We start from the raw sequence: 27,114 nt of genomic DNA, 5'->3' as shown, positions 1-27,114 counted from the left end.
ACGAAGCCTGGAACAAGCCACGCGATGATTGGCACTCGGAGGAAGTGCGATATCACATTCCCTCGGGTGCATCACGTGATTCCGTTCGATTTGATTCACAAACTGTTCTTTTAGCTATAAATTTATATATTTTTTGCCTGCCGCTTGTCAATCGAGTTTCAGATGCATGAAAAACGAGCGGAAAATGCATTTAACGAAATGCTCTTGGGAACGCGTGACCCTCGTTACCCCGCAACTTTCCAACTCGGTTTTTTTCCTCTCGCTTTTTTTCTTCGATCTAGGTAACTAGCCGATACGCAATTTGCTAAGTAGGCTGCAAATTCACTAGTGAATTGACGATTATCGTAAAGCTCGTTCCGATCTACCGCCCAACAATCCTTTAAGTGCCGACTTGTGTGCATAACCAACGTATCGCATATATTTTCATAGCTCCGTGCGCGTCGATCATTATTACACACATTACACAGTCCGGTCGAGTCGAGGGACGCGAGAACGACAGACCTTCGAGGCTTTGACACGCCTCGAAGTACGGATTTATTGGAAACGCATTTTCAGAGGTTTGAGCAACAAAATGGCGGAGTCTCGACACGGAATGGTGGCGCTCGCGGAGTGGGATTTCTATTCGTAACAAAGTCGTGTTTGCACGTGCGAGGATTTGAATTTTAATATTTTTTTACGAGGTTATTAATTTATTGTGTATTCTTCGTTTCATTGACGTGCGAACTTTTGAGAAATCGGACGAATTTCTACTGAACGATTGTAAAGCGACTCGCTGGAGTTCAAAATTTTCTGCTCGAATCGCATCATTGAAGGATTTACGATTTTTCGCTATTTTCAATCACGCGTATGTTTTTTTTCGTTGAGCCAAATATTATCGGGGTTTAAAAGGCCGACGCAAGTCCCATTTTTCGCAGGAATTTTTACATTTACCGAACCATGCTCGTACAAAAATGGGTTGAAGGAGAGAGCGATTGAATTTCGTAGTATCCTGTATACATGCGAAGAATTCTGCGAACCCGAACGCGTGGAACGAAGCTCCCGTCGTCGAACGACGAGCTCGACGATCGCGCGGAGAGAAAGACATAGAAGAGTGTGCGGGCTCTCGAGTCGACACGAATGAGGCAGGCTGTATAATACACACGTGTAATATCGCAAAGGTCCAGTAACAAAAGCTGACGACCGAGCTCTTGCTTCTCTCGCGTGTCGCTCTCTGTCCTCTCTCACGCGAACGATAGCTCACCGCGGCAAAGCCCAAGTAGAGAAGCAAAGAAGCCAGCGAGACAGAGAGAGAGCGAGAGGAAAAAAGAAAGAGAGTAGCAAAGGCTCGAAGCCTGAGCCTCGTACTCCGGCTCAGTTAGCACGAGGCCCGCGATCGGGCAGCACGCATTCAGTCGCGGTCACACTCTTTCACAACCTTTGTTTTCTTTCTCTCTCTCTCTCTTTCTCCATCTCTGCGCGACTATCGCGTCATTATCGCTACATTAGTGTAGCGACATCGCTTTAAAACGATCAGACATTTTTCTACGAGTGTTCTTCCCGCGTGTCGCCGTATTACTCTTTTATTATTTTATTATTTGTGTGTGCACGTGTCATCGCTTCTTGCTAGCGGATTTATTACACCGCATACACGAGCAAGCCCGGATTTTCGTGTCTCGTTCAGTGCGCGTCAGTGTTTTCTCATTTTTCGTCGAGAGTGATAGAACTGGATTTTTCGTCACTTCTACTACGGTAATATTCATACGCAGCTGTGTATTCAGTGACGTTTATACGTGCTTACTGCCAACTCGCGAAACTATATCGCCGCAAGCCCCTCCGATTCTTCCTGGATCGTGAAACTTCCCATGGAAATTCCCTATTAATCGTCAATCTCGTTATAAATCTCTGAAAATTTTTTTATCTCCTTCTCTTTATTCGTCGATTCGTAGAATCGGTCCGACGAATTTTCACAGATATCACTTTCCACCTGGGAAATAACTAAGAATAACCAGATTCTAGTTACTTTGAGGAACTCGCGTTCCTTCGGAACGGCAGAGAATTTTCTCAGGTTACGATTTATCCGTCGACACGAATTTAGTAACTGAAAGTTTCTAAACAGTCAAAAATGAGGTTTCAACGAAGAAATATGTCAGCGAAATTCGGTCTTTGAAAAAATATCAGTTCACATTTTCCCCTGTCACCGATTGCGAGCTTTCTTCGAAAGATTTTCACGCCGTAAACACAACGGAACTGGGCGTCCATTCTTCGAATCGATCAGACGAAAATTTCGTCGCCGGTAATTCGTTGAATTGCTTAGAAAACAGCTGGAAGTGGTCGATGAATCCTGGATAATAGGTGGTTACAGACAATTGTACAGGTGCAGGTTTCGAGGCACGAACGAAGCAGTTCGTACAGAAGATTCGGGGGCTATAAATAGTCTCGCGGAAAGTGGGGGGATCGCGGGAGGGGCGCGGAATGGGAACAGTTGCGAAGCGATGTTTGTAGGCTATAACCTATCGCAGCACGTGGCCGGCACGTCCGTTCTTCGATAACACGATTGCCCTACAAACTCCTCGCGAAAATAAGTTCGAAAGCAGCAGCGTCGATGCTCGGACAGGCGGAAGGTATTTTTTTCATCGTAAATATTAGCTGAATCGAAAGGTTGGAAAAACGAAAATATTCGAATGGGCGAATCATTCGTTCTGACGCGCGTCGATTGCGTTGGAATAACAAACGAACACACGCGGGGCAAATTATTACAAAATGTTGGAAAACAGTGTCGAACGACCCCACGAAACTCCCCCCTTTTCAACTCGATCTCGATAATGAACTTCGCGAGTCGGGGTCGCACGGAAATTCACCGTAACCCAAAGAAATCGTTCGTGCAATAAAACTCGTACATTTTCACGCTTATGTGCACGTGCTTGCTCTGTGTCAAGAGATCTGATGTCATTTCTGATACGGTGATATTTACGTTATGCACGACGAAGATATACGCGTTCGTGAACGCGTGTATTCGTACGATGAGCATGACATTGGGACTGTCACGATTAGAACTATTGCATTCGGAGTGTCGCTCGAGACCGCTTTTTTTTTGGTAAACGTCATAAAGAAAATTATTATCTTCGATGAGAAGCGCCAGTCTTATTTTTACTGCACGGAGAAAACGAGGCTGAACATTCCAGACGAAAGTACTAGACTCGAGACTTTTTTCTCTTTAAGCATAGTAAAAAATCTTTTCAGTCACTTGAAATGTTTGCTATGCTGACAGTGAAAATTCGTGGTTTGCAATAAATTTCCACCGGTAAGTGCTAGCCTGACGTGAACACTCGAAAACAAAACGAAATATAATTCCCACGTGCGTCACTTTTTGCTGTCCACATAAATCTGTTTATAATTGGAGGGACGAAAAATTGGAAAATTCAAAAAATATACTATGCTGTTTGTAATTGGTGGTTAAATAGTTTGAAAATTCTTGAAAAATAATGCATTCCTCACGAAACGAATCTGCTTTCCCCGTGTGCATATTTCGAGACGAGAATGATTCCTTATTACTAGAAGTTTTCAACTGGGCAAAGCCAAAATTGAATTTGTTTTAGACGGTGCACTTTTGTTTAAGGAATGATTTGAAAGTTGAAAAATTTCGTTCCAACATTTTTCAATTTCATTAGAACGGATTTCAAAGAGAGTTCAACGTCTCGTGTATTCTTGGGTTGATGAAAAACTCGTCTGTCAATTGTTTCGTAACGGTTTAGAGAGAAAAAAAAATCGAAGCTGTAAATTAAAATTAGCACTTTGGCTCGCTACAAGTTTTATCCATTCACGAATCTTTCTACGCGAGAGCATGCCTTTCACAATTGGATATTGTGCAAAAATTATGGCGACGATGCGAATTCGCACCTTTTTTCTCTCGCTTCCTCGACGTTGCGACGCGAGCTTTTGCGGATTTTTATAGTCTGCGTTGTCTAACAAAAGAACCTAGTTTTTTTTTTTCATTACTGATCATCGTTCGAATTTTTTCCAAAAAGGTCACCATTCCAGTGGAACGAGGCTCGTAAATTTTCTATTTTCTCGCTATTTTAACGACACGTGGAGTCCCGAGGGTCTAATTAATTTCAATCTCGTTCCTATGAATTTAATGGCGAAGTTCAAATCGCTAGATTTCGCGACCTTGACTCGCCCGGTAAAAACAAATGCGTATCAAGACATAACTTGGTGCAATTAGTTATCTTCCTCGGGACAGTTCGTTAATTAAGATAAAATTTCAATGTCGATGTGAACGCAGCAGTTTCGAACTAATCCCTGACGAAATTCAAGAGAACATCGTGAGAATGAGATTCGCACGAGTTCGAAACCTTGAACGGTTCTTCTTAATGAGCATTAAACAGTAAAGTCGATACGAAACGGGATTTAGTGTCACGAGGCGTTGTAGCTATAATAGAAAACGACGGGGAGGGTCGAGTTAGCGAGGCGGAGCAACCCTGAAAATAGTTCGAGTATAAACAACCAAGTATCTCAACTCTCGGGGAGAGTATTCCGTGTTTTCTTGACGAAGCTCCAGCTGGCATGTTCATTAATTCCTACTGATAACTTTACTTGCAGTTAAGGTGTTCGAGAGGAGAAGAGAAGCGTCGAAATCAGTTCCGAATGAGGAACCCCGATGGCATTTGAACTTGGATCAACGTGAGAGACATCATCAGTAAAAAAAAGTCAAATATTCTAGCCACTAGAACATACCGGATTAACCAGCCTGCAAAAGGCTGTATTTATTATGGCTACCGACCACCCTCGGGTCTCGGAGCCAGTGCATTGATGCGAAAGACATTCCAAACAAACACAATTTTCATCGGACTCGTATCCGTTGCCCGCGTAACATTGAGAACCGTCTTGACAGGTCGCGGGGCAAGAGGCATCGCTTCGCAGCAATGTTTGCCTCGCGTGCTCCGTTACAAGTTTTAAACAACACACAAACGTACGGAATAGCCGACCTGCGGCCGCCGTAAGCCAGACATATGCATAAACCGCTTCACGGTATTCATAGAGCCCCAAAACCAGTTCCGTACTCTATTTCCGCGAAGCTGTTACGCCTCGACGTATACAAAGGAAGTTTGGAAGTTGGTGTGCACGAAGCGAGGCGTGTCTTGGACGTGGAGTTACGTATCGCTGACTCGGATTGTACTCCAACACTGCTTGAGCCAGGCGTGCGAATGTGGAACGTCGAAATACGTTAACTCGGTTACACTAACGACATTAGGAAGTCCGTGGTTCGGGGTGCCTGGTCAAGACGCCTCAGTCTTTTTCGTAATAGGCTACGAGTTTGATTCTGGTGTTAGCTCCAGCAGCGACATGGCAATGCGACGAGCACACCTTCTTCGCTCGTCGTGTCTTCTTAAGCATTGATGCATACTTGCTGCGACACGGGGCGACCTCCCACACGTAATTTCGTGCCGTGCAACAATCGCCACTTCTCGTAAAGTTCGAACGAGAACTAACGAGCTCGTTAAGAAGAAGAAGAAGAAGAAGTCGCTTCGATGCGTTGCGTTATTACGAACTTGGAACTTGGCGTTATTTCTTCAGTCATCCGGACTCGCTCGGAAAGTCTGCTGCCTTCTCCCACTCGAAATCCACCACTTTCGCAACTTCTGTAACACACCCTCCGGTGCAAGGTCGACCGGGGAGTCCTTGACGACGACCTCGACCCAACCCGGAAGACGTTCTCAATGTCCAACGAAACTTATCGAATTCGAGTCCGTCCGGATGACAGTGATTGAAGACGGATTTTCCAAATCGTAATTCATCGCTGTTAATCCCGTTATCCAACCGATCAGCTATCAAACCCTTCGGAAGCCGGAGAAACGAGACCGAGTCCGCTCGCATATCCTTCAGCGAAACACAAACCCAAACGCAGAACGTTCAAATGGTTGCGGACGACCTCCCGGTGCCCTCAATAACTGCCAGCAATTTTTCAACTCTCACTCAAACTTCTGAAACTCGATCGCACATTTATTCTAAACTAAAAAAATTGGACGAACGACGACCGAAGAAAGTTGACTGCGCGGCTCATTGGGAATAATCGATTCTGCGTGAAAGACGAAAGCGGGTTGAGCGAACCGAAATTGATGGAATTAGTATTGACGCGCGTATTTCAATTGTGGATACAATTTGACGAATGGATTAAAACGGAGATCGCCTACCACTCGTCGCCCGTTTGATCCTCCGTGCTCAAAGTGCCCACACACAGGCCACAATACAATTGTAATATAATGAACGTTGCGCGTATTGTAAGTGTTTAATTGAACGAGCACGACGATCGTTCGCCCGTTGTAAATGAGCGTATAGAGTTTGATGCGAAATAATTGGCAATTAAGAGCCACCCGATCGAGGCGATGAGGAGCAGGGGGCCGGTCGCGAGCTTTAAAAAGGGACACTCGTGCTCGTCGCGCGCACATGTTGTTGATTCCCGGTTATCCTAATAATAGGTTTGCCAGAACGACACAACTCCCGATATAGCTAATTATTCGTCTTATATATGACGCATTTATTGCGTCGATTATATATATGACAGTCTGTCTATAGCGTGGCCAATATACACTCAGCTGACTGTTATTCTCGTGGACTCGAAGAGCCAAAGGAAAATCACTGATCCCTCGCGATTCTATTGACACTCGGAGACTTATCATCAATATTCCACAATTTCTTATCGCAAATTCCTCATCGTTCTCTCGAAACCTGCTGGGTCGAGCTACTCTTGGGAGACGCGATAAGAAGAGGGGGCGCCGTTTTACTGCACGCAGAAAACGATTTCCGATTCTTCGGAAAATTATTATTAAAAACTTCTTTCGGGCAACGTTTCCGGATTCGGTGTCTCTGCCGCTTTCGACTTGAACTAGATCCTCGTCAATGTGATTTCAACTCGTTGCTAATCGTTTGCCTGATAACCTCTGGCGAAACAACATTTTTCAAGGAGCTTCGATCAAACATTTTTATCCTCGAGCACTCGACGCTCCCGAAGAATTCGAGGTATTCGGCGATTAGATAAAGCCCCGGGAAATACTATTGAAAATTGGATTGGAAAATCGATGTTCCTCGAATACCTTAAAACTCGAATTTCATTATTGAGAACGATCGAACTTTAATTTAACTTGAAACTCACCGAATGCCAAGTTCTTTTGTTTCACAAATGAGAAAACGCTTTACAACGTTGAAATTGAGCCGATACGCGTGTCGATGCAGTGCTGCGCTTACATCTTTTTCCCCTCAAATGATCCCAGTACACGCTCGCCTCGTTTCTTCTCCCCTCCCATTCCATCTTGGGCATTCATCGCCGTAGAAACAAACGCGTGTGTCTCGTTTTAATTTAAAATACACACACACACACAGTTCGTCCCGTTTGAGAGCTCATGTGCTCCGGCGGCGGGGCCTATCGCCTCTCATCGTGCATCCGAGCGCTCACACAACTCCAGCCCGACTTTCAGTCTTGGTCCCAACCGACTCGCGCTCACGTTCGATCGATCGCTTCTCCCGGACGCGCTTTCTTCACATTCTTTCGTGATCGGGCTACGAAAATCAATTTTGTTTTTCTATCTTCTCACTAGTAACGACCAAAGCACGCGAACTATTTGCACAATTATCTGCCAACGATTCTTCATTCTTTCATCGACGTCGCGAGTGTTGCTGCTTTTTTCCATTCGGACCGAGTCAGAACGCTCCAGTTTTCGTTGAAATCGTTGTCAACGCTCGTGTTTTTTTTATTCCAAATCGGAAATCTTCATTTTCAAGCTCCAATTGTATCTCGGAAATATTCAAGTGCGCGAAAAATCCTTCGGGGAAAATTCCCGTTTCAGAATGAAGGTGCTAAATTTTGACTCGAAATTCGGTCGTTTTGCAAGTTTACCCGGAAACTCGAAAAGAAACGAAATATTCGAGGATTACTCCCAACAATGTTGAGTCAGCGGTGTCGAAATTGGGCAATTTTCCATAATTTGCTTTCCAGTAATTTAGTTTTCTCCTTCGCGTTTCATTTGGGAAACCGTTGTTTCGTTCAGGAAGAAAGATAACGATGTGCTTTAAAGTTATTATCGCCAAGTGCGTGCGAGTGCAGCGCTGGACTCGTGACAATAAAATTTTTAGTTTCGCACTAGGAATTTTCCTCAAATATCTGCTGGTTAATTGTTGTTGTTTTTTTTGCTTCACGGCCTCGTTGCGCGGATAGAGTGTCCGGGGTATGATAAAACGGATTCCAGCTAACTGGCAACAAATGTGCTGCTTGTGTGTGTGGGGGAGGAAGAGATGGAAAATAATTACGATTGCCGCGGCCAGGAATGACGACCGACTGACGTCAGCCATCGCGCTGATCCGACAAATCACACACGTGGATGTGCGGTCAGCCAGCGCGTTGAGCCAGACTTGGAGGCTCCGCGATACAATTGTGTCGTTCTTCGTCTTTTTCCCCCCCTTTTTCCTCATTTCGACATTTCTGCTCGTTCTTCTAACTGGGCAACGTCTAATCAGATTTTCTTCCCGCTGCACTCGCATTCTTGATTGGTGACCATTTTAGCACGTTTCATTGGCACTCGAAATCGAATTGTCGAAACGCTACGATCAGCCACGTTTGAATTCGTCGATTATCCGAATTGAGTGGTTTTCAAATCGGAAATCTGGTCTTTGGTGATGAAAATCAATCGGCCGAGTGATTCGATGGGAAAACAGAGTCGCGATTGTCATCTCCGCTGACGGAGGTTCCACTGGGCGGGGGAAACCGACGAAAACTCATTTTTATTATTTCCGTCTTCCTTCTCCACTCTTGGATCGAGTTGTACATAAGCTCCAAACTCCCAGAAACGTATGTTCGAACGATGTCACAAGAGGAGCGGGCCTTTGACCCCTGGATTTTCGAGTGAGCGATAAGTCGGCTGAGATACGAAGCTCGTATTATGTTCCGCCCAATTTTTTATATTCCTTTCATCGGCATTTTTCACCGAGCGTTTTACGGAGCGATAGAGTATCGCATAGATTCGTCGAACGTTTGCTTCAAAACAAAAATACGGAAATTCATGATGATTGTGCAGAAAAACAAAGCGTGAATTTTTTCATGTCCGAATAAAAAAGTTTTTCGAATGAACAATCCTCGATGAATGTAACGATGGGAAGAGCAAAAACTAGTCTCCGTTCCTCTGAATCGCAATCGACTATTCTTCGTAACCCCCCCAACGTAGCTTTTTTTCATTCCAATTAAACTAGACCTTCCCCGAATGGGTGAATGAACTTTCAGCCACGTCGGAGGTAAAAATGCTTTTCTCTCCTCGACACAGAGTTTAACCCTCTTGGCTCTGAATAGAAAAAGTCTTGCAAGTGCTCTTCGCATCCATTGGTAGAATGTGGAGAAAGAGAGACAAACGAATTGTGTGTCAGAGCGTACAAATTGAATTATGCACACTGAATGAAGTTCCGGATGACCCGTTACGCTCTTCTTTTTCGCCCCCCCGCCGGCGTTGCGTCCCTCTGGGACTTCTGCACTAATTGAGATCAGAGCTCACTTCCGCACCGGTCTTTGCAGCGGCGCCCATAGAGCAGCACAGTTATAGGCCCAAGTACGAGAAACCGTCACCGTCGTCAATGAAATTGTTACAAAAATTCGTTCAGCTTCGTAAATTAGAGAAAAATTAGGAACGTCGTTGTTGTTGACGATCGAAATTCTTAGTGGGGGATCAATTCCATTCGAAATCACTCGAAATCAGACGAATCCTGGCAACGATTTCGTCGCGAAAGGGATTCCGACGATTTTTAGTGGTTAACGTTTTTTTAAACTGACACACAGATCGAGTGAAACCGTTTGAAAAATCCGCGGCGTGCTCGTCGGACAGTACGTAGTGCATACGTGAGAGGGAGCTGAAATAAATAATTGGGAATAAAAAAATCGAGAGGAAGAATCGTGCTTGAGTGAATCTCGAATCCGAGCGAAGATATCGATGGAAATGAAGTGAATGGACGGTAAATAAAGTGCTGGTGGATCGGCAGGAGCATCGATTGAGAGGATCGACTTTGATTGAGCCTCCTGGAGATTTTGGAGTGCCGAATGCCTCTGGAGCTTTCATCCGTTCTAAAAAATCTGGGAAAAGACGTTAAACTATTTCTGCAAATAAAGGACACTTGAAATAAACGTTTTGGTTATTAGAAGCGAATAATAAATAGAGGATTCGAAGGCAGAAGTAGGCGAAAATGTACGTGATGGAGTCAGGAGGCCACAGAGTGGCTCCTGTGCCCACGAGGCTCAAAAAAGTCGTCGATTACAAATCAGGCAACGAGGGGGGTGCAGTGGTGGGCGGAGGTGGGAACGTCGTCGAAACACGCGGCGGCGGCGGCACTCACATAGCAGCAACTGTCAAAAATACCGTTCGCCGCTTGCTCAGACGCACCAAGAGTCACCGAGATACGCCCTCGGTACCCTCGAGCGTTCTGCCAATAAATCGGAATTCAACGATCACTGCATCAACCGCGAACAGCGTGGCAACCAACAAAAATCCCATCCCCAGAATCAACTCGACCAACGCCAACGAATCAGCGGCCAGGAAATCACGCCTCCAACCACAACAAGCCCAACAAACGACGACCAACTCTGCTAGCCAACAACAAAACGTCAAACGGAGCTCCAGCACCGCTCGAAGAGGCCCCAAACCGAGACGGCCCCAGGTAAGACGATTATCAGGATATTCGACGGATTTTTAAGCAACTCGCACTCGATTGCTCATTTTTTTATCGCGTTCACCTTGAGATCGTTGGAATCGTTAAGAATTTCTATCTCTATTGCAAATCACGGTTTTATGTGAAATAAACGGAAACATTGAGGCCGCAATGAAACGAAGAAATATCGCTGCTTTCCGACCATCCAAACTCTCCGACTTCCCATTTTAATACGTTTGTTGTTCTCCTCTCGTCGTTCACGAGCTCTTGATACTCGCTCCTTTCGAACCGACGACGCAGAGTCACCCCTCTCGTCGCTTTGTTAAACACACGACGATTGACTCGAATCAAGACAGATTGGGACGGTGTTATGCAATTTAAGGTTGTTCGCCTACCACCGCGATAGCAACATTTCTATTTTTATTACCTTCTTCAAACACAACGAATTATATTAAATGCCGCAGCCTTCGAGATCACGTACTTGAGCAAGTTTGAAAAACGTATTAAAAATTTTATGAAACTTTAATTTTTTTTCAAACTTTCATTAATTTTTTCAAATTTCACACGGATCGAATGAAATTCGATTAAAATGGTAATGAGGGAGCCGGAAAATCCGAAAGTCAGGGAACCTTGATTTTTTGACATTCGTCGCGCAAGCGCGGTCGATCGAAATATTTAATCGTGAAAGTTGTCTAGCGATTGAATAACCTTAAGGCCGAGAAAGAGCGCAGAGTTGACGGTCGTTGATGATCATCACAGGCGATGTGGGGTATTAATGGCCGAGTCGATGTGTGCAGCTGAGTTATGACGCGCACTTGTTTCGTTGATATTATAATGTGGTCGTTGGGGAGCTGCACATTTGAGCTGCGCTTTCGTTTTTCTCTCACTCTTCTCGACCATCGAGAGATCCCTCTCGATGGTCGACGAAATTGGTTATTATTCTCATTCGAATAATAACCAATTTGCGGGTGATTCTTCAACGATGTATTAAGGCCGTCTGATCACGTGGATCGCAGGTTCGCCAGCGTTGGCTCGTGACTGTTTCGCCGATAGCTGCCTCCTGTAACCACTTTTTATTTTTTTCCCACCTTCGACACTGGAATATGAAATGAAATCGTTCCGACGAAATCGAGTGCTGTCACAACGACTCCGAGACGACGCCGAAATCCGTTTGGAGAAATGAATTTGTCACGAGTGATGACGAGAATGAAAATATTTTGCTGGAACACGAGATTGAAGGATTCTGCTGCCACACCGTGGAGTATTGATCGTAGAATTAGCGATAGAAATATAAGATGAGTTATTGAAATGATTGGCAAACGAGTCGCGTCCCAAGTTCCTATAGAACGAATAGAAATGGTGGGTGTGAGACCGAGACACGGTCTCTCAAGGAATTCTCTCATTCAACGCGTCTGTCGAGGCAGCATCGGGAGGACTCGCTTTAGCTCTCGAGGTCGTCAAGTACGACCCGTGCCTTTTAGCTTCGTCGATACACGTATATTGACGTAGCTCGAGCTCAACTGGGAAGCGCACGCCGCGCATATTGTACACAGCGACGGTAACTCGTCGCGAATCGTTTCTGCGACGATGCGAAACTTTTTGCGCGCACGCAAGCAAAAAAATGTTGCACTCACGTTCGATTAAAGTGTCTACGGGAAGAGGAGATTTTCTCGTTGAATATTTCGCGCGGAATTTACGCGGAATGGAAGGAAACGAATTTCCCGTGTTTGAAGAAACGGAGAGCGAAGTTGCTCATCGAAGAGTCAGGCTCACAGAACAACTCGCAATTTCATGAGCTATTTTTCACTTTTTTTTACTCAGTAATTCCGTCAACCGGTAGCTCCCTAAATTTCGAAGCGAAAACTTCTTTTTCGATTTTCTCTACGACGCGTCCTTGCCGAAATAAGAGTAGATGAGCGTCAGCCAATCGGCGAGTCGCGACAAAGAGTGGGCGCGGCGAGCGCAGTGGTCGCTAGGCGCGTTGCCACGGACGCGCTTCCCCCACTCCGAGTCCACCCTCCGCGACGCGGATGAGCAGACCGATTAGTCGATATTTCGCGAACGGCGCGTCCTAGAGACAAATGACCGAGGACTTTTCTCTTCAGAATTTCAAGACCTACCAAATCCGCGGATAAAAAAAACGACTTTTCTCCAATATCGGGTGCGTAACAGCCTCGCTATTAGAAACCGTAATCCGAACACGAATATCTTCCGTCTTTCACTCGCAGTGTCGATAATGAGCAAATGCATTAGAATTCATTTCGAGCCCTCCTCACTTTACTCTTATTTTCCTGCTTATTTATTGGCCCAGAGTATGTGTCTGCCGCGACTCGGAGCCAACATACTACGAAATAATGGCAGGTTTTCACCAGCGTTTCCTTTCACTATTTCGCCTGCATGTACACGCAGCCCTGCTTTATTACATGCTCGATCGATCGCTTCGAAGAGAAAAAGCCAGGAATTACATGATTCAACACTTACTACTGTGTCTATCAGGCATATTTGTTTTCTACCTGTTGGTAGCTGCAATATACTTGAGTGCATGCATTTACCTAGCAACGAGTTTCGCCCGAGAGCGTAATCCGTGCGTTGCTCGTTCGATCAGTGATTTATGGTGGAATTGGAAAAAATAAACCGCTGTTTTTTACTCCTTTTGGCAGTTGAAGCAAAGCCCCGGTCTCGAAGCAACTTTTTCGGACTAAAATTCCTTTTTTTTCCAATTTTTCCATACTTTTGAGTACACTCGATCGCAAGTACATCGACGCTTCGACACTCCTTTTATAAAATGGATCTTTACCCACTCGTGTATCGAGCACAATTCGCCTGCGATACCTATGCAAATACAGGTGCAGTTCTCCCAGTGCTCGATGCACCGAGCGATCGTGCTGCTGCACCGAGAATAAGCAACAGTTTTTGCCTGCGTTGTGAAAAACTGTCTGTCCTCGTCTCACGAAAATGCTACGCGAGATACGAGACGGAGGAGAGAGAAAAATATGGAGATTAAAAGGCTCTCGTGCGGAGAAAAGTCTGTCAAGGTCCGAAGTTAACTTGTTGCTGTGCTAACGACGTTTCAGCATCAGCTGCACCGAGCCACTCCTGATTTTTTTCCATTTTTTTTTTCTTTCAACCTACTCCCGACAACTTGATCGAGAAACAATTCAACAAGCGTGCAAATTGCCGGGATGGTTTTTTTGCTCGTATGTTCTGAGCTGTTTCGACAAAAGTCCTGAATAAACACGATAAATATTGGTTTTTACTCCGGCGCAGCTGGTAAATACAAAATTACGGAAAACAATCTAATGGCTTACGGTTTTTTGTTATTCGATGATAAAAGAAACGATGAACATTTATTCTCGGCATTATTAATAAAATTATGCGTAACTCATTTGTCGAGATTCATACATTTTTAATATAACGACTGCGGCTTAAATACTTTCGCAGTAAAATCGTCAAGCAGAATGTGACAACAGCCATTTTCTATTTATATGCGTATGCATATCTACATTTTGAACCAGCTGGCTCATGCTCTTGTCAAACCTTTCACCGTCCGTGTCGTTGTTACTCGTTAACCTCAAATAAGTGTTTTTCTTTTTCCTTTCCCAGGTGATTCTCACCGGTAGTAACAAGGCTTCCCCAAGACGTCATTGACACCTAAAAACATACACTGTTAAAAAAATTTTTTTCAAACAACTAACTTTTTTTTAATGCAAATAAATGAATTACTTGTATATTATCTAGTAATTCATTATTGTTTCCATGTAAATATGTTTTTGACATAAATTTAATATTTTTATGAAAACAAATATAAATTTCTTAAAAATAATGGACCGTTAATAGACGAGATTGCACGTTCACTACAAACAATGCGTCAATTTAATTCGGCTGACTAAATAAAAATTTCGACAGAGCTTTCGAATTTTTGCAGCCAAAGTATGTTTTGTTCGAAATGAAAAAAATGTACAATCTTAATTTAGAAAGTAATTTCTTTCTTCTTCCTGGAATACAAATTTTTTCGATTAAAGTTTTTTATTTTTATACCGAAGAGTAATGTGATTGCTGGAATAAAAGTCAATTACTTGTTTCAAGTACGTTGCGTGTTTCCAATGGAAAATATTGCATATTTTTCATGAGTAATTTCCATGTATGTCATCAAAATAAAATATTGCCACCAAAAATATTATTTATTTACCACGAAAATATATTATTTGCTATTGGCAGCAATTCTGTATTTAATTTAAATAACGGTATTTAGTTTCAAGAACCTTTATTATAACGACTAATCAATAATTGCCAAAAAAATGATTTATTGGACGTAAAATATTTTTTTATCCAACCCAAATGAAAATATTTTAGTAGCCAATGAATTTTCCTCAAATAATTTGAATTACTTGGAAAAAGAATTTTTTTTTAACAGTGTACTATTTTCTTATTCTCGTTCTTGGCTCTTCAAAGTTGGGAGGATCCTGTTTCATGAAATCCAAATGGTCGCACAGGAAGTGTGTCTGTCCCACAAGAGCCTGTGTTAAGACCCTTCGAAAAATGTGATTTTCGTCAATGGTTTTCTAGCATATTTCCAAATTTCAACTCCCAAAGTTGGAATTTTCGATTTCCATTAGATTCGCGTGAGCTTGCTTAAAAAATAGTGACGAAAAAAGTATCTTCACGGTACAAGGAATAACTATTTTCCTCGGCCATGATTTACGAGGCATTTTACTACCGGAAAGATAAACCGGCATTGTTCTGACTCCCGCACAAAGAGGGCGATGCACTCGGATGCACTTTGTTAAGCTCCGATTTATTGAATTTCACCTGATCCATTGAGTCTGAATTTTCTTTCAATTTGAGAAATTGTCTCCGGATATTTATCCGTTCCACTCGTCTCTCCGGATCTCGAGAGTCGAGTATCCTCGCGGAGAAATTGATGCTGGCAAGACGAGAATAGAAATTCATTTGGACGGGAAACGTACGATTGAACAACATCTTCAAAATCGCGTTGGGTTCGCAGATGTTGAAAGATCCTCGGCACAATAAATGTCGTCGAATCGAAAAGATCGTATCAGCAGCCTCGCCGACCGGGACTTGCGCCTGTACGACTGTCAAGAATCAACGGGCATGCAAATAAGCGATACATCATTGCTCCCTATTGAAGAGACGATGAAAAACCTCATGTGACTCGATCCCGGAGAGATACGATTACGAAGTTTGCACTTCTGATCCCGAGCTTTTGTCTTGCGCTTAAATATTTATGTGCCTCATATTTTTACTGTTATCGGCCCGCGCAGTGGTTCGTTGATAATAAAAGCATTATCTCCGGCGCGACGAGCATACACGGGACGATAAATTTATCAATAAACGATCCATCGAGTTCTCCAAAGTCATGGATCCCGTGACGTTGCTCATTCTCAATGCAACCGATTGATTTGACGTCTGTGGAAATTGCATTATTGTGCTGTCCTTATTGCGTTTTCTTCTTCTTCTCTCTCTCTCTCTCTCTCTCTCTCTCTGTAAACTCAATTCCACGAATGTTCAGTCTGCAAAAACGAATTTGACGATCGAATCAACGAAACTTAACAAATAATATAAAATGTCAACGTCAGATTCAAGTGGAAACTTTGTGGCTTATTTATTCGTAAATTCGTAAATGACGTGGCAGAAATCTCGAGAGCTGCCTCTAGAACGAGAAAAAATATTCTCGGAAGATGTACGTGCACAAAACTAGTCGATTACTCGCCGCTCTTGCTCCTCCTCGTAACAACGGATGCTCCGCTAACGGTTGCGCTACTCCGACTGTAATACGTACATAAATTTATTTGGCCACGTACGGGGTGTCCGGAGGCGCGTCGACGAAGCTCGATAAATGGGATTTTCATGATGAGAAACCGGAAGGTGTGTTGCATCGTCGAATTTTCGGTGATGCAAAAGTCCTCTCACGAGTTTCTGTCACTCCGATGAAAGCTTCTTCGCTCAATTCGTCGTCCGTTCCCGGAAGCCTCGACTTTCCGGCCACCGTGTATGAAAATCCTGCTGTTTTAACCGCCTGTGACCCGCGGTACGCTACATAAATTTCTCAGAAGAATAAGAGATAGAAAGATGAGAGGATTAATGAGGCTAGACTCTCGTGGAGAGAGCTCGAAGAAGGCTGTGGAAAAAAGCGAAAAAACGCAGTTTACTTGACACTGCCCCTGGCATTGCGACGGTCCTCTGCTCTTCTCTCGGGTCTAATGACCGAGTGCACTCTCGTAACACTCCGAACGTTTCAATGTCACGACTGCGAGGAGAAAACTCGACGAAAGCACTTTGACGCAGTTTTTTTCGTCCCCCGGAGTGAAGAGTTATCGAGTCCTTAAAGATCCTTCGATTTTTCGGAAGCTGCTTTCCCCTCGGTGATTTTCGAGTTTTGTAAACGGGCCAGAGACGATGCGCACCGGTGCGGAGAGTGCTTCCCTCCTCCCCGCTCGAGGGAAACGTGGTTCGCTATTTTTTCATAAATTTCCAAACTAAATTCTCGAACAAGAGAGCTCTTGCCCGGGCTCAAAGCACACTTTGACGCGCGCATCGACCGCACGCGAGAGCTCCTCCGCTCTGTGACATAACCTCTTATGTATACACGTGCGAAATCGATGGCTTTGGGCGTGCCTCGAGAAGCCTTCTCTCCTTCTCGCGCTTTCCCTGCAACCAAATCGCGCCGGTCACTCAACGGAATCGAATTTATGCGCGTTTACCTACAGAGATGACCTTTCGTGCTAATTTATTGAATTTCGAGCTCTCCTCGAAAATTCACGAGAAAAGACGGAATTTCAGCGTGCCCAACAACTCGCCGCATTCATGTGTTTACGATATGAAAAATATTGACGCAATTATTACACGAGTTATGATAAGCTAGTGGGGCTCTTGAACTCACCAATGCCCTTGAGAAACGAAAAACCGAAACGATAATGGTGCTAAAAGTTGAACGTCGCATAACGAGCCAACCGTGTGTGTGTGTGTGCAAGGCTCTGCCGTATACAGAGCGAAATAAAGCGCCACCCGTTTGTCGACGTCATAGTCAAACACCTGTTGTGTCTCTGCTACCGTTATCACGTATATCTGTATATTGTTTTGTACACACAAACGCACGAAGGTACATGGAAATTCACAGTTGCGTATACGTTCGTACAAATTTATTTCGGTCGAACAGTTTATCAGGTGTTCATAACCGTGCGAGCGTTGGAACGCTTGTATCTACTCGGTTGAATGGAAGAGAGAAATGGAGACGCACACGCTGCTCGGTTATTCGTGATCCCAAAATGTTGAGTGGTCGCGATCTTCGAATCGCCTTTTCGATCGATTAAAATTATAAAAATGCTCGTTTTATTTATAGGAAATTTCGTTTTAATTCCTTTACAAAAATATCCCCGATTTCACCGGCTCATTTGACACTGATCGTGGAAATAATCGGTCGGATTTTCGTAGCCACAAATTTGTCACGAGTAATAAAATTGCAAATTCGATGCAATAAATGAGTTTCGTGAAAGGTGTAAAGTCGATAAGCGCACAAGTTCTTTTCGTGAAAAAGACAGACGCGAGGCTATTGTTTCGAAGTGAGGAAAAGGTGTCAAGCAGTGGCCCACTCTGACGGACACTGTCGGAACTCTCCGCTCTAATCTCGTCTCCTTCTCGGTTCCCTGCACGTCGCTCATGTCGCTCGACTTTAGGGCATGGCCAGCGAGGGATCTTCAGAGGCGCGAATGTTCCTCGTCGTCCCACTCGTAATTTGTGCCTCCCCAACTGTTTTTTACCTCCCGTAGAGAAAGAGCGGGAGGAAAAGAGCGAGGGAAGGGGTAACAGGCTTCGAAAGAGAATATACGTGTGTAGAACAAAAAAACAACCTGACGCGTTCACGAACTTTCATTTTTATCCAAAGTCTTCCCCCACCACGTTTTTCCCTCTCTGGCTGAAACGGATGGTATAAAGCAACTAATAACGTGGGTAGTCTATCTCTTTTCTCTCGCTCTCTGTTTTTCTTCCTCTCTCTCTCTCTCTCTCTCTTTCTCTCTCGGTTACTCGGGAGTGAGTTTCGTCAAGCGAAATCTTACGAACGTTTTCAGACTCGGTGGGTTGCGCGCCCGGCGTAGCAGGAGCCTATCTGCTGGATGGTTCTTTGAGAGACTTTCTAACCTCAATAGCTCTTTTAAACTCTATATCTCTTTCCCTCTCTTTCTCTTTCTCGTTCAGTATCGCGCTCGGGGCTCCGCGTCGTCAAGCGCGTAGTAACATAAATTCAGTGTTCGAATCGTAACGTTCTTCGTGTACCCTTGTTCTTCGAGCCGTCATAAAAATCGACATGTGCCTGTGTATATTCAAGTGTCGACGAAACGTCGAATAAAATCGGCGCGTTATCGAATCCCGTCGAAACTTCGATACAGTTATCACCGCATTTATTCACCAGTGAAAAAAAAAGGAAACTTGGATACTGTCAACCACTTCCCCCCCCCCCCCCCCCCCCCATAGTTATAACCATTTGATATTGCATTAGCGAGCATTTTATACGACAAAATGTGCACCTTTTGCCAGTCTCCCGATTGGACGTCGTTCCACAAATTCTTCCAACGAAAAATACCATCGCCGCGGGTCAAATAGACTCGAACTCATTTTTATCCACCTGCAAATTACAGTCGTGTAGTTGAACGCCCCGTCGTACGAGTGAACACAAGACGCGCAGCTGTAAGTTTTGTCGCGGTGAATTCTCGAGTCAGTGCTTCGCGGGTATAACCTTCAAAGTGCACAGGAATTTCAACCGCCTCTTCGTACGCTACTTTTGTGTGTTTTTCGATACTATTTCATGCTTTTTGTCTTCCTCGAGCTTCGACATTTTTGTATGCGTAATATATTAAGTGAGATGAGCGCGTGACTACACCGTAGATTATCCGCTTAGATAATTCGAGACGAACGTACCAATACGTGTTTTTACATGTGTACGAATGCATACGCAAATGACAGACGAGCAGATTCATTTTTTTTTCTACTACAAGGTGTCCGAGAACATTTTTTTTCGTTCGAATTCTCGGTCTATAAAACTGCATCGAACTTTGTGTGGTCGTGACTAAGTCTTACAATATCCTAAATTCTGCTAAAACGTTGATTCGTCTGGTCGACGAATCGGTGAATCAGAGCGAGGATTCGCAGTTCGGATATTCAATCGAATTTTTAAACTTTTAATTCATATGATTTTGAGGAAAAAAATTGTAGCGGAATCGGGCTGAAAGTCGACCTTGTTTTCTCGGACTTCGTTGGCAATTCTCGAAGCATATTTAGACCGAGAATTGAGGAACGATTCGAGGAAAAAGAGCGATTATTTAGTCGCATTTGTACGGCGCTGCTGCGCTCGCTCGTGAACTTGAGCTTGTTTGTGGTTTTCACTTGTTGTGTTGAGACTCCCTGTACGTATCTGTGGATTTTTTCGTGTCGTCCAAGTGGTAATATCTTCGATACTCGACGTTGGCGCACTGTGTGTTGTGACGCATACGTGATAAGTAGTGACTGCCTTCGGTTATGCGCTGCAATGTCACACTCGTCGAGAGAACATCGAAAGGCATAAGAATTCGAGTTACCGAAAGTCGTGATACAATTTCGTGACAATTCGTTTTGGCAAATCTTCGATTTTTCATTTCAATTCGTTTTCGAATGTTGCGGAACCTCGTTAAATTTAGTACTTTGTTTTGTCTGTCAAAGTGAGTGGTTTTGAGCTTTCCATTGACGTTTTCGGGTCTCGGGTTCCTAGTTGAAGTTCCGTTCGTCAAAAAAATGTTGTCGAAGGACCAGAGAGCGAAAATTTATTCCCCCTCTCCTGCTGAACTCTCGTCACTGGTGTTACTTTCGTTAAGTTTATTTTAGTGATTGGCCCAGCTGGAAAAACACAGGCGAGTGGAAAGTTTCGAGTCGATTGGCGCGCCGCTCTCCGGGGGAACAAAAAATATCAATCACGTTTATTCTTTCGAGAAAGTACGTTTGAATAATCGACGCGTGCGTCGCTTTATTATCAATAATTCTCGTGTTATTCACTGGAAGAGCAAGAGCGTTAATTCCAAAGGATCGCATTGCTCGAGCAATGACTCGCGTTTCTTCGCGTCTCGTCAAATAATCATCGTTCTCCCGTCCCCCCCCTCCGTTCGCTTTCCCGTCACATTTCATTGCTCCTTTTTCCCTCCTCGATCCAGATCTCGACATCCGACTCTCCCGGTCTCTCCTACGCGTGGGTGGAAAACTTGACGATCGGCGAATTCGCCCAAACCCGGAAACTCGGTGCTCGCCTTAGTCGCCCATTGACCGCGTCCGATATACGCGACTAAATTTATCGAACGTGTCGCGAGTGAATTTCCGCGTGTTCCTCGTTTTTTATTTTCCTCCTCGTATCTCGATCTTTTATCTAACGAAAAATCAACGCTGTCATAAAACTTGGTGTAAACACTACGGATTATTACTTTTCGTATTGCGGCAACGTGAGCTTTGTCCTCCGCACAGTTTCTTTCGGTTTGTGGGCCTTTTTAGTTCCTTTCCTTTCATTCTCGTCTCGTCGACTCCCCAATTTTTGTCATTTCCCATCCCCGTCAATCGAGGGCTCCCTCCCGTTCCCGGTTCGGCGGCGTCCCGAGGGTTTTTTCTCATCGCCCTGAACCAAGCCTCGTCGGCGAGTGTTTCGAGCGTGATTAACCTCAAAATCTCGAAATCCCAGCGCCCCAGAATCGTTGTTCGCGAGTTTTTTTCCAACGCAATTTCATTCCAAATAATTTCATCACAATCGCTCCCAATTTTCCGTATAAATTTTTTCAATTCCATCAAACTCGAGTCCCCGCGACGAAAATCCGATGGCACTGCTTATTATGACTCGCTAAATGTAAATAACGCGATTAGGAAAGCGAAAAGAAAAAGCCCGTTGCCTTTTTCATCGATCTCCTTACCACGCTCGAGTATCAACGAAAAAGTTGAAGAAAAAAAGCCCCGAAGGACCGGTCCGCTTTCGTGCGCCCGACGATGCTTTCTCATGGCTTTGTAGCTCGGCAAGCCTCCGGGCGATTACACCGCGGCATCGACGCGATAAAGGAACGGAGGAGAAAGAGACACGAGTGTTCGCCTCGTGAGTCAGAGACTCTCGAAGAAGCGGCGGCCCTTCACGCCGCTTGACTCTTCCTTTACCCCCCTCCCCCCTTTCATACCTTTTTCACATGTACAGGGGAGCCCGGGGTAAAATGGGATACTTGGAAATTTGTTTTTTACGTTTCTTCAATTTTTAATATATTACAAAATCGAAAAAGGTCGAATTCTTTAAAAAATTTTCCCCTTTTCAATATTTTCTAACAATTTTCTCCATTTTTATTCGATTTTAATGTTTTTCAAAATATTTCTTCAATCTTTAATATTTTTACAAAATCGAAGTTGAATTCTTTCAAAGTTTTTCCTCTTTTCAATATTTTTTAACAATTTTCTCCATTTCTATTCGATTTTAACGTTTTTTAAAAATTTCTTTTCTTTATGAATATTGAAATTTTGATTTTTTTCAAAATTTCTTGAATTTCACGCATTCCTTCGAAACGTTGTTCTTAAAATTTGTAGTTTGAAAATTTTTCCTCCTGTTATACGGAAAAATACAACGCTCCCTCGGGCAGGCCGTCTCGCCCCGGTCTCCCCCGTAACTACCGGAGGTACGTACAATGTAGCACGGTTTCGCTTCGCTGCCTCGTGACAGCTTTCGCTTATTCGTTCTCTCGCAACGGGAGTTGTTCCTCTTGTTCGCTGCGGCGGCGGCGGCGGTCCCGTCGCTTCTGACCACGAGACACGCATCGTCATCGGGTTATTCGGTTCACGCGGTCTCGCTCTCCCGACTGTTCCTCGCGGCTGTGATTTCCTCCCGGGCTAGCGCGAGAGCCGCAGAGTTCGTCAAACTTTGTCCTCCGAGCAGCAATCGGTCCTCGACTCGTGCCGATTCCGCTTTCCCGATCACCCGGAGCGCGGTTTTTCTCCGATGGCAAATGGACTTTGATCTTCTCCGCGAAGCCGGCAGGGAGGCTCGAGCTTGACGCATTGGCTCGATTTAACGTAAAAACAAAAAAGTTTCGTGGGAACGAAATTCGGACGAAATTTCGAGGCGTTTTGCCGCCCGGTCGGTTCGAAGAAATTTTCAAGGGCATCCGGGTGCTCGCACCTTTTTAAGCGTCTTTTCAAGTTCGATTTTTGGAGCGAACTCGAGCGAGGTCCATAAAAATCGCATTTTCAGAGGCTTTCTTCCCTCCGGAGGAAAAAGGGAGAAAAATTTTGGGAAAAGCTCGTTTCCAGGGGAGCTGAAAAGCGAATTTTCGCGCTTCGAAGCTCCGTCGTTGTTTCTCCCGACCTCTCGTTCCATCATCGTGTTTTATAACCGAAGCTCGCTCGTTGCACGACTCACGAACGCTCCTCTCGGCGGCCCCGCTATGCCGCGCCGGATGCGTCGACCTGCCGGGCGAGCCGCGCGGAGGGGGCGGCTCCGGATTGACTTTTGTGAGCGAGCAAGTCGTGAAAGAAACCTCCAACTTGGTTGACGTAAATTTTTCCTCCAGCGGCGCTCTCCTTCGCGCAACAAAAGCCATTCCTTGTCATAGGCCAGCGCGTTCCACCGCTGGTAAATCCCATTTTAATTCTTGTGTGTTTTCGAAATTCGACGGAGATTTTATCGTGCCTTTTTCAATCGACTCTCCGGCAAGCTCGATCCCAATGGGAGACCAAAAGTCGAGCAGTTTCTCGAAGCATGCCCAGGAGGACACCGGAAATTTCGAGGTTGAAAAACACCGAGAAAAGCTCTCACTCGGTTCGACCACTTTCCGACCACTTATCTCGGCCGGAAGACTCTTCATCGTTTCCTTCGACGCGATTGTGCCGAAAAATCGGCTCGCCGAATTTAGGCGGGAATACGTCCGAGGATTAAACGGATTGTTTGAGCCTCCTCTGACTTTTCCAACGTCGTAGTCTATCAGTATTTTTCCCCGGAGCCCCGGCAGCCGGATTTTTGCTCGTCGCGCGCACACGCGCTGCGCGTTGACACGTTTTATTGAAAAATAGATGTGTGGAGGTGGGCTATCGCTTATCAGCATCTAGCCGAGAGAGAACTGATAAGAAAACAACAACGCGAGCACAGGCGGAGCTCGGTCTCGCTCACAAATGGCGTTGCTCTCGTCGTCGTAGCCGCGAACGTTCTTTCTCGTTGAATCCTCTCGCTCCGCGATCCTCGCGCCTCGTGTAAAAGTCATTTTTCGTCGTCAACGATCCGAAATTCTGCCGCGCAGGGCATTCGGGGGGGGGGCAAGCAAAAAAGTGGGAACCGAATATTTTCTGGTGGATTGAAAAATCGATCGGGGAGTCGCGACAGTGGAAGTTCTGTTTTGGCGTTCAACCGCCAAAGTTGCTCGGTCAAAGTTTCGAGCATCGAGTAGAAAAGACTCGAGAAGCAACTGGGTCAAGGTCGAAGGTGAGCGGAGTTGAAGGTTTGAAAATATTTGCTTGCCCGGTTTGTTTAGAGCGTGAGATTTGTGTGGATTGGTTCGCTCGCGAGGCGCTGGCAAAGCGGCACCTTTCGGGGGCTCCAGCTTGCGCGAGTATCTCGATCTTCGCCTACTCGTTTCGCGCTCGATCGACGGGAGTGCTTCGAGGAAAAGGAGGAAAGCCGGTGGCCGCCCTCTCCCGGATCCGATAAGCCCTTAGCCGGGACGAGAATCCTCGAGACACGAGAAAACGATCACCAAAATAAAAAACAAAAAAAGTCGGACGTTCGTCCATCGGAAATCTCCTTCCTTGTTGATGACGAACGCGCCGCTGTCCAATCGCTTATTTCGCTTGCTTGTGTCGTCCGCGACAATGTCGAGGGGCTCATTCGCACGGAAAAGTGGATTCGTTCGATGGTAACTTTGGGGGTCGAGGGGGAATGAAATTCGAGCCCACCGAACGAGTCCATTTTTCACGTTCATTTGTGTAAAAGTTGAATCCGTTGTCGGGGGGAATGTCTGGAAAGCTTCTCGCCGAGGCTTTGTTGAAAGAAAGAATGAAAAGTGTCGAGGGGCGCTCTCGCAGGGTCATGGCAATCGTCCACGGGAAGTCGCGCTCGCTCTCTCATTGTTTTAACACCATTCGAGAATCATCATTGTTCGTTTTTTTCAAATGTAACAGTACAGGGCAGTTCGAAAGGTTGCTCCGCCTCTCGGGGAAGCAACGCTGAGAGGCGCCTGAACGGGATCACCGAAAGGTGCGCAACGACGGGGAATTGCCTTTTTTTATCATTATTTATTTTCCTACGACAGAATATAATCGTCTGAAGAGAGAGAGAGAGAGAAAGAGAGAAGTAGAAAGCGAGAGTGTGAGAGAGACCGCGTCGAAGAGGACCGTACGAGACACCGATGAAATAGAGGATCGAGGGAGACGACGAAACGAGCCAGGAACAAGGAGAACGACCGAGTAGGAAAAGCAGGGCCAAAGCTCTTGGCCGGTAATGGCCGATCGTGAGAAGCGAACGATCGAGGTTTTCGGGCGGGATCACCCGGCGCGAAATTCGATAGGTCCGTCGAGCTCGACGTCGCGGCGATTTTTTCAGTATCCGATTTCGAGGGGGAAAATAAGAGCGAAAACTGAGAGTTCCGATCGCGAGAAATCGGCCGACGTTGAAGATTCGGCGGTGCGTTACAAGGGGCCTGGTGAAATCGAAGATCTGAAGCAGTGGGAGCTCGTCCGCGGTGACCGCGGCGCTCTTCGGGTCGTGGAAAAACGCATCGAGGACAATCCGTACGAGAAAATAAGCAACGACGCGAGTTCCGCGTTCACCCACGACTACCGCAGCTTCGAAGAGGAACTGGCGAAAAAATTCAAAGCCTTTGAAAAATCGAGCATCGTTCAAGCCCTCCCGATCGATCACGTCACCGTGTCAAACGCCATGAACGCCGCACCGAAAATCTCGAAAAAAACCAGCCCCAATAAAGCCTCGAGGATCGACAACGAACGCAACGCTCCCATCAGCCTCGATGCTATCCTCAGCCAAAAACGAAATTTCAACGATGCCACCGCTGCTGCTGCTGCATCCTCCTCGCACAACGTTCCCGCTGATAACTCCCATGACAGCAACGATATGCTCCAACAACTCGAACGACAAGTCAAAGCCATTGAATTGGGCACGATCGAAGCTGCCAGAAACAAAAGTACAATTGACAGTTGCGATTTCGAACCGGAAATTCAACTCCGGTACAGGGAGCACGAGGATCTCTTGAGGAACGTTACCGACGACGAGGCCGAGGGGTAATTTTTCATTATTATTTATTTATTTTTCTGTTTTCTTTCAAACGAAATCGCCCGGGAGCGAGGTGCCAGTAAAATTCACTTTTTCGAACCGTTTTATCACTTTTTGTCCGGAAATTCAAGGCGAAAGTTTCATTCGATGAAAGAGTCTCACGCGGGAGAAGAATTTCGAATTTTACACCAACTTTAGCTGCCGGAGGCGGGAATTCTTCCGTTAAATTAATTTTCACAACCGTTTGTTTTTAAAAAGCTCCAAATGCGATTAAATCTTGGAACAATTAATAAATTCTCTTCGAAATTCTCGCCGCAGTGATTCTCGGCGATCGAAGGCCGCTCGATAAACCAACAGTTTTCACGCAAAAGCGGGTTTAAAAAAAAAAATAAACGGAAAATTGGAGTAATGGGAATAAAATGAATGTGAATACAAAAAGGAAAAAAATGAATGAAAATAGGGCTCCACTGCAACGCGGTGAAACGACGAGGAACTCGACCGGAAATGCGGGAATAACGACGAGACGACACGCGGTCCAATTGGCGCGTACAGCATCGGACACGAGGCGCGGAGCGAACCATCACCATCAGGATGGAGAAATGCCACAGAAGGTTCATCCGCGAGTACAGCAGTCTCAACGTACCGGTGGATTAGTTAGGCCGATCGTGACTAAAAAAGAGCAGCAGCGTGGTCAGCAGGAGCCACCACGGAGGCTCGTAGGACCGTTGAACGAAGCTCTGCGAAAGGCCCTTACGGGCGGGTCTCGTGATGAGGTATAAAAACAAAAAAACAAAAAAAAAAAACAAAATCAACATGAAACGAAAAAAGCCCTACGAATATCTAGCCCATCGACGTTCCAGGCATCTCGGTGTATTTTTTAATATTTCTTTCGACGATGAAAACTCGTCCCGAGTAATAGGTGCTTGTAAGTGATAACACAATCGTTCTTATCCCGAACGAGATTTACGAGGTCCCGTTTTAAGCCCCGCTTTACGACTGCGATCAATTGCGGCACGAGCTTCGTAAATTTTAGTTTCGTCATGACTTGCTCCGCAGTTTCTGAGCGTCGGAACAGTCCGACTATTTTTCATTGCGAAAAAGGAAAACGAGGCAGGAGGAAAAGAAACAAATTAATTCACTGTTTTCCCGTTCACAGCTTTCGTCGTTGGATTCGTGGCCCG

At 45.2% G+C, this 27,114-nt stretch overlaps 1 protein-coding gene across 24 annotated transcripts in view; it reads left to right on the top strand.

The window, feature by feature from the left end:
* Positions 1–1,353: 1,353 nt before the first annotated feature.
* The window catches only part of LOC122414649 (serine/threonine-protein kinase MARK2-like), a 55,266-nt gene continuing 29,505 nt past the window's right edge, over positions 1,354–27,114 (top strand). For 17 of the 24 annotated variants that reach the window (XM_043426127.1, XM_043426120.1, XM_043426126.1 and 14 more), the window contains exons 1-2: positions 24,957–25,941; positions 26,394–26,706. In XM_043426127.1, coding sequence (XP_043282062.1) covers positions 25,145–25,941; positions 26,394–26,706 — 1,110 coding nt within the window. In that variant the 5' untranslated portion in view covers positions 24,957–25,144. Of the gene's footprint in view, positions 1,729–7,384; positions 7,828–9,018; positions 9,567–9,793; positions 10,666–19,147; positions 19,360–24,956; positions 25,942–26,393; positions 26,707–27,114 lie in introns of those variants that run through there. The other 7 variants (XM_043426141.1, XM_043426142.1, XM_043426119.1 and 4 more) reach the window with 5 other exon arrangements.

This window comes from Venturia canescens, chromosome 8, assembly GCF_019457755.1.
Source record: "Venturia canescens isolate UGA chromosome 8, ASM1945775v1, whole genome shotgun sequence".
Classification (NCBI taxonomy): domain Eukaryota; kingdom Metazoa; phylum Arthropoda; class Insecta; order Hymenoptera; family Ichneumonidae; genus Venturia; species Venturia canescens.
This window is presented reverse-complemented; position numbering and strand designations above follow the sequence as displayed.